Genomic DNA, 8052 nt, shown 5'->3' with positions numbered 1-8052 from the left:
TAGTCTCCACTATTGAACTAAATTCAAGTTATTTCCACAATAAGAAATAATAGTAAATATTTTTTGTCAATAATAATAAATTTTAATTTATCAGTTATGAAATTAATTAAAAAGGTAGCATTTTAAAAATCAAGGAGAAGTTGTTAAAGTGATATCACTTTATTACTAAGAATGTCTCCACATGTGTAATCATGATGGTGTAAACATTTATGATTTTCTCTAACATTCTTTTTATCTCCTTTTTTTTAGTAGACTAAAAATTATACAATTTACTCTTTTAACATGTTCCTTGTGGTTTTTTTTGTACATGTCTAAAAGTGGGTACATGGACTAGTTTGACTCATTTAAGGTCTGTCCCACGAAACCTACATTTTATATATAAGAGTCAGATAAGTCTGATTTGCGAGATAAATGATTACATTTTTTTATTTTTGAAGTCCATATCTGGTTCACAAAACCAACAGATAAATAGGTTGATCCGCGAACCTGAATAATAATATGAAATTTTAAAAAAAAAACAAAAAGTCTACCAAATTAGTAGATTTTTTTTTTTTTAATTTTTAAGCTAAAATCTATTAAACAAAAATATACCAACATTTGCAACTAAAATATACAAACATTACAAACACACATGTGTTATGCAGGTTTTGTGGGTTAGCCCATGAACATGTGGATTAAGCCTGTGAAGTCCGCAGGTTTAACAAATCAGGTCCAAATAACTTATAACTATACAAATTTAAAAAAAAAAGAGATTTATTATCTACCCGACCTACAAGCTTAACGGACCAATTAGTGAACCTTGACCCATATACCCATTCTTAACCAAATTTTTTGTCATATTTTCTTCAATAGGTACTAGATTAATCTTTTCTCGTATATAATATTTTGTATTCTATCATTTTTTTATGATGACACTTCACATAATTCATTTCTCATTTTTGTTACTACTTTTTTCATGTTATTCCTTTAAAGTTTAACGTTCACTATCATGTAATATAATTAAACATATAATTTTATTTATAATATAAATAAAAAGTTAATATATATATACGTACGCTCAAATTGAATTGATACACTTAAAAATTTATATTTAAAATATTCAACCTAAAATTTTATTTATTCGATTTATAAATTTTCATTTAATTTTTTACAATATAGTATATCAAATTGGATCAGAACGAAGGCAGGAAAGCTTAAATGCAGATTAATACTACCGGAAAATTCTCGAGAAAGAAAATAGGCATGAACCGCTATGGAGAATGAAGACGGATAGAGAGGGGAACCAAGTGTTGCATGCCTGCGTTGCATGTCCATTACGACGTGGCGACTAATGAACCTTCCCACGTATCACCCTCTCATCTATTACTATTAGACCAAACCCTTTCGATTTTCGGTGCTTCATTGCATTTTAGCATTAGTATTTTACTCACTAAAAAAGAGAGAAACATAGAGAGGGAAGAAACCACGTACGGTTATTATGGCGATGAAACTCAAATATCTGTCTTCCATTGCCGAGGATGTCATCAAGAGATGTTCACAGTAATCTCTCTTTTCACTCTTATAGCCATATGCTAATAATAACACGTGTATAGTGTTTTTTCATGGAAGAAAGTAGTTTTGTATTTTGTCCTTTTAATTTTCTCCATGTTGGTGTAGTTGGTCTCCTAGAGCTTGGAAAAATTATGAGAAAATGAAGCCAATTTCATGTTCTAATTTTGTGGTAGATTGTTTTCTTATATCTATGGATATGTTTATAGGAACTCTATTATGAAATGCAAACATAGTAGTTGACTACTAAATTTACTTTGCATTTGTTTATTTGTTACTTTTGTTTATTTGTTACTTAGGAAACTGGACACTTCGGTAGAGAAATTGGTGGTGGATTTTGAAGGGGGGTGGCACCCTGAAATGGGAAACTATTGCAGAAAATTAGTTGAATTTTGCAGTGGGAAGGCTGTGAGTGAATTGTGCCACAACATAGAGGGAAACATCAACGATGGCTCATTTAGCAGGTTGACATATGACATGATGCTTGCTTGGGAGAGACCTAGCTACTACGATGAAGAAGATACCACGGTGTGCATATTTATAATTTATCTCTCTCTCTCACACACACTATTGTTTTTTGGAACAAAATGAACTTGGATATAATCTAATATCATAATACTATCTCCAATCAAAATAAAAATTGGCATTTCATTTTGATAATAACTGATAATTTTAGTTACGAGATGAAATATGATTTTAATTGAAGAATATTTTGTCTTTCTTTTTTGTTATAAACTTATAATGTACACACACAATTAACAGATGCTGTTGAAATGGAAATATTGGAGATATCTGATGAACCCATTAGGGGTCCAGATTATCTTGCAGTGGTTGACCATGGTTTTATTCTTCATATTTTAAGTAATGAAGTTTAATTGAATTGGATATCAGTTCAAGAATCTATGCTACTTATCAAATTCTCTTGACACAAGTAAGATTACATTTAGGAGGAACTGAAGTAGGCTCTGCATGGCTTGAAATTATTGGTCATCGAACATTATCCTAAGATCTTGTCCTGTTTAATCTGAACTTCAGCATTATCACCTTTCATATCTAAATAAGATTTTGATCTAAAGCTTTTGTTTTTGTGCTTACTGCTGTCATTAATCAGATGAGGCTTTTGAGGTTTGCAGGAGAATGTAGCAAAGGAGAAAGAAGAAAGGAAGATAACTTTGAATACCACTCAAGAACAGGATGATATCCCTCTTTTTTATTCAGACATCATGCCCCTCCTTGTAAGAGCATCTTTTCCCCTTATTTTGTGATGATATTACAGAATACAGATGATGTGTTTATAAGCTGACCCCCCCACCCCTCTTCTATTTTTAGTTTTAAGCATAAGTTTGAATTCCATCCTTTTGCAGCTTTTTCTCTTCTAATTCAAAATTTCAAGACGTTGAGTTAGACTCTGAATATTCTCTTTAATAAGGATGTTTGATGCTTCTTCCATTTGAACCAAGCCAGTTTGATAGAATTACACAATATTTATGGCTTTAGGTGTAGATATTTTCAATTGTAGCTTGTCACTCTTACTATGTGCATTTTGTTTTCTAATCATATAATTCATAAACTGTCTTGCCAGGTTAATAATGAGCCCAATGTTGGAGAAGATGCATTTGTATGGTTGGGATCATTAGTACCTTTAGTTGCAGATGTAGCAAATGGAAGGTTTACTTTTGAATCTCTTACAGCACCGACAGGCAATCGACTACATTTTCCAGCATACGACATGTTCTTAAAAGAAATGGACAAGTAATGCATTGATCTGACGAAAGATTTTTTCCTTGTCCATTTGCATGCATTTGTAGTTCATAAGTATAATAGCTACGAAAATCCTCCTATGCTTTTTAGACTGCGTTGGAATGCTGTTTAACAATATCTCTGATTTAGACCATGATGACTATCTTGGATATTTGATAGTTAAACATATAAGATATGCAGAATGAACTATCCAAGTTGTCTGGACATCTAGAATGCCTTTGGTAGAATAAGAGATATAAAAGAGAGATAATAACATAACTTCGATTGGGGAACAATTTAATATTGTTAGATTTATAAAACATATCTGGTGTCTTTACCTGACAATTTAAGCTTTTAAAGAGAATTGATTTTTTAACATTTAAGAATTTGATCCTTACCTCCTTCAGTTTTCTGATAAAATTTCCATTCAGCAAGGTATAGTTAGCCTATGCATTATCCTTTATTTAAGCCCCACTGGCTCTTTCATGAGCGTGCCTATTAAAAAGCTTTTCTAGAGAGTGGGTTTTGACTTGTGATTGCCTCTTTCCTTATATTTAAAAGAGAATATTGTGATTGGGGATTGGTTTCATTAGACAAAAGGGGAAGATTTTATTCTTTTTGGAATGATAGATGCATTAACTTATAAAATTGGGTAAAGGGCAATTTCCATGGAGAGAAGTAGATCTGTTTTATTTCTCTTTCCCTGGCTAGTAGATGAACTAAACAACACACGACACTGTAATGGTTATGCTAATATTGCATAGTTGATTATAACCATTTAGCTTTATGGATAATATAAAACACTGAACTCATACAACTTCCTAATGATTATATGGTGGATGGAACAATAATTTAAAGTTTGTACTCTATTAAAGGGTAGGATTCCTTCCAAGATATTTGACATTTAGAAAAACTAGAAACTCCTTTCAGCCTGTCGGATTAGGTTGACTTTAATACTATAAACAGAACATGCCTCTTGATATAAATAGAAGTTAATAGACGATAGAGGAAGTCCAATTTCTTATTATCCTTTATTTTTTAATTTATGATTCCATGATTCCCTAGGTGCATACGACATTTGCAGAAACATGCAACACCAAATGGGGTGGAACTGGCTGAGGATGAATATATATTACATGTAGATGGAACAGCCAGCACTCAGAGAGTAGTTCGCCACATTGGATCAACAAGTTGGCCTGGTCAGCTGCTTGGTGTCTCTGATCTTAATTTTATTACTGCATTAGAATTCATAAAATTAATATTTTCATATAAAAATGTAAATGTTGCTTTGGTTTTAATTGCCAGGTAGGCTTACACTGACCAATTACTCTCTTTACTTTGAGGCTTCCGGAGTAATAAGGTATGAAGATGCTCTCAAAATAGACCTCTCCAAGAATATTGAGCAGAGTGTTGAACCTGCTGCCACAGGTCCATGGGGAGCACAACTTTATGACAAAGCCATAATCTATGATTCAACTGATTTGTAAGGACACTACTAGCATAGCAGCTTTTATTATCATCAATACCTACTATGGAGTTATGTATGTTAAAAATGCACATGGAAATATCCAGTATGGATTTAATCTTCATAAAATATATGTGCATGCTTGTATATTTACAGAAGCACTTGGCTTCTAAGATTTCATCAACGTAACCCTTTCAGTTTTTGGTGAAGCTCAAACCTCAGACTTACCACCACAATCTTTTAAATGAACACGATTCTGAAGAATCATAGAATTTTCGGAATTCTACATCTGATGTGTATCAAAATGGTCTGACCTAAAAGCTTATGAACGGGAGAAATCAATATGTTCTCTCTAATATTTTGAGTGTTATTTCTTATTTTTTATGGCTTTGACGTAATCATATCTTGGTTCTGATTAAGTTTGTTAGTACCATCTCAATGTAATATCAAATATAGAAATGTATCTAATCTTCACTTCTGTCATTAAGTTTTTTTTTTCACTTCTGTCATTAATACGAGTAAATTTTTCTTCTCAATTTTCTAGATCAGAGACAGTTGTACTGGAGTTTCCAGAGCTTACGAGTTCCACGAGACGTGATCATTGGCTTGCACTAGTCAGAGAAATAATGTTTCTCCACCAGTTTTTATCAAAGTACCAGATAAAATGTCCAATACAAACATGGGAGCTGCATGCAAGGACAATCTTGGGAATTGTAAGGCTGCAAGCAGCAAGAGAAATGCTAAGAATATCACCTCCTGTCCCAACAAAATTCTTAATATTTTCCTTATATGACGAGATACCAAAGGGAGATTATGTGCTAGAAGAGCTTGCTGATAGCCTCAAAAAGGGCAATAATGGACAGTCATGTAGTGCAAGTTCTATCCTTAGAAGTATGAACATTTCTAAGACTGTAGATTCGTGTATAATAACAGATGAGGCAAGCCAAGCAGATGGAAGTGTTAATGTTGTAGACGATAGTCCCTTATTGGAGGCTGCTATCAAACAATCTAGGGAGGAAGAAAAGGAAATTCTCATTGCTAAAGCTACCACTGAAAAATTAAAGGATGAAGGAGTCATTGACAGTGTTTTGGTTATAACGGTAAGAGTTTAACCTAAACAAAGCTCATGAGTATCCTCATTGCTGAACTCTAGTAAGCAGTAGCACATGATTTTGCAAAATGGGGTTGTTTCTTTGTAGAGGAAAGTATATTTTATGCCTTTCTATAAATTTCTTTTATACTTTGGGGGATGGGAAGTTCATGGTCAACATGACAAATAATTGTAGGTTATGGTACGCTTAGAAAGTGCTTTAAGATGTTTTTCAATTAACTCTTTAATTGAGAACCAGATTTCAGGATTGTCCAAAGTGGAAAGAAAGCATGGCGTCATTGGCATGTTTGGAGTTGAGACTTAATCGTAGTTTGCTAATTTCATTGTATAGGAACTACTGAAGCCACTTAAACATGTAGTCCCTTGGTTTCAAGAAATATTCACATGGGAGAGACCAATAATTACTCTTGCTGTTCTTGCTGCATCCCTGATGATCATCTATATGTAAGTAATTACTATTTCTTTACACGTTTTAACTGTCAAATTGTGTTAGATTCATAAAAAAATTCCATGACCATGAGTGAGTTTTGCTAGAATGTATGTAACATCAAATGGATAACGCAGGGAATGGGTTGGCAAGACATTTGCAGCTTTCTTGATTTGGGCAATAATAAAGATGCTTGATGCAAGAAAAAAGAAGATTCGTGAGAAATGCTACGAGATAGTTATCAGTAGATCCAGTATGGCTTCTGATCAATCTACGATGGAGAGCATTGTCTCGGCCCAGCATGGATTGTACACAATTCATGACATGATGCAGATAGCAAACATAGCAATGCTAAAGATATGGTCAATACTTATTTCAAAGGCTGATAAGGTACTTGTTAGATTTTTTTCAGCAGTTATCATGATCTTAGTGAAGATTGATTCTAACATATAATAAGTGCTTGTTTTAAAATGGAGTCATATTTCATTGATCACTATGAGCTGATGTCGACATACATGTTTTGCTTCTTCATTTGTGCATCACAATTTATAGTTGTTTTTCCTTCTTCTATCCTATAAAAGAAATATTAGGAATACCCTCTCTAACACACTATTTTGAACACACTCTCTTCTATTGGTTGAAATTCTTATTGAAAATCACTAATTTTTGTGAGCCTCACAAATTATTTTGAACACACTCTTCTCTTCTATTGGTTGAAATTCTTATTGAAAATCATATCACTAATTTTTGTGGGCCCCATATCCTATTTTGAACACACTCTCTTGCTTTGTAGCTTTCAATAAATTTTAACCAATAAGCGATAGTGTGTGTTTTTAACCAATAAGTGGTAGTGTGTTTAAAGGAATGTGTTAGATTATATTCTTAGCCCCCCTCCTCCTCCTATAATGCTGTATTACAATTTATGGCAGTTTTTGTTTTACTAGTAAGTACATATCATTATTGTTCCTGTGTCAGCATGCAAATCTAGTGATGGTGGCAATGAGTGGATTGGCTATCTTATTGGCAGTAATTCCATTCAAATTCTTCCTTATGGCTCTCATTCTCCAAAGCTTCACTATGACATTAGGAAAGTCTTCTGGAAGTGGAACAGGGAATAGACGATTGAGGGAATGGTGGGATTCAATACCAATTGTTCCTATTCGTGTAGTAGACGATGTTCCTAACACTGTTGATGCTAAATAACTATTATTCACCCTTGCTTATTAGATTGTCTAGTATGTGAGTTTAATATATGTAGGCTTTGCCCCATAACAGACGTGGGTATAATGCGAACTGAAAAGTGAAAATACATGTATAAATAGTGTACATAGCAATATGAAAATGAAAAAGTATTACCATGTTAGTTTCATAATAGATTTGAACTAGTTTTGCTGAGTCAATTAGTTAGCTAGCCACTCAAATATTGTTAATTTTGTAATGGATTTCCTCATCCAATCAATTTAGCCTTTTCTCTTTGCTGCTGGGGGGCTTAAAACACTGATATGGCTGATTTCGGATCTAACAAAAATACATCATTCGGTTTTTGGATATCACATCTCACATTTATGCCAATAAATAATAGTCTTGCACAACTTCTAAGCTGTGTACTCCTAGAAAGAGGAGTATTAGCCAAGAAAATTTTCAATGGAGGTGCCACAAATGTCCGTCCAAAAATTTCTCAGCAAATAATGAACTTCTTCTAAAAAACTAATTTCTCAGCTTGACATTCATATCAAATTTCAGGTTCTTTTATAATACTTT

General features: G+C 33.1%; 1 protein-coding gene across 2 annotated transcripts; it reads left to right on the top strand.

Annotated features, from left to right (window-relative positions):
• The first annotated feature begins 1382 nt into the window (after positions 1-1382).
• On the top strand, positions 1383-7767 carry LOC100783299 (uncharacterized). 2 transcript variants are annotated; one of them, XM_041012491.1, is made up of 10 exons: positions 1383-1539; positions 1848-2076; positions 2682-2783; positions 3131-3300; positions 4354-4487; positions 4717-4771; positions 5298-5853; positions 6196-6308; positions 6429-6681; positions 7267-7767. In XM_041012491.1, exons 1-10 carry the CDS (start codon positions 1478-1480, stop codon positions 7492-7494), a joined length of 1902 nt encoding a protein of 633 aa, XP_040868425.1. In that variant the 5' UTR covers positions 1383-1477; the 3' UTR covers positions 7495-7767. The 2 variants fall into 2 exon arrangements, with proteins under 2 accessions (XP_040868425.1, XP_003553343.1); XM_003553295.5 differs by having other exon boundaries at positions 4594-4771.
• Positions 7768-8052: the final 285 nt, after the last annotated feature.

This window comes from Glycine max, chromosome 19 (assembly GCF_000004515.6).
Source record: "Glycine max cultivar Williams 82 chromosome 19, Glycine_max_v4.0, whole genome shotgun sequence".
NCBI classification, from domain to species: domain Eukaryota; kingdom Viridiplantae; phylum Streptophyta; class Magnoliopsida; order Fabales; family Fabaceae; genus Glycine; species Glycine max.
This window is presented reverse-complemented; position numbering and strand designations above follow the sequence as displayed.

Bases quoted from the DNA above. Each gene is read 5' to 3' on its own strand.
- LOC100783299 (XM_003553295.5), top strand. From the start codon at position 1,478: ATGGCGATGAAACTCAAATATCTGTCTTCCATTGCCGAGGATGTCATC. The intron at 2,784-3,130 runs GTAAGAGCATCT...CTGTCTTGCCAG, and splicing joins CAGACATCATGCCCCTCCTT to GTTAATAATGAGCCCAATGT. The intron at 4,772-5,297 runs GTAAGGACACTA...TCAATTTTCTAG, and splicing joins ATCTATGATTCAACTGATTT to ATCAGAGACAGTTGTACTGG.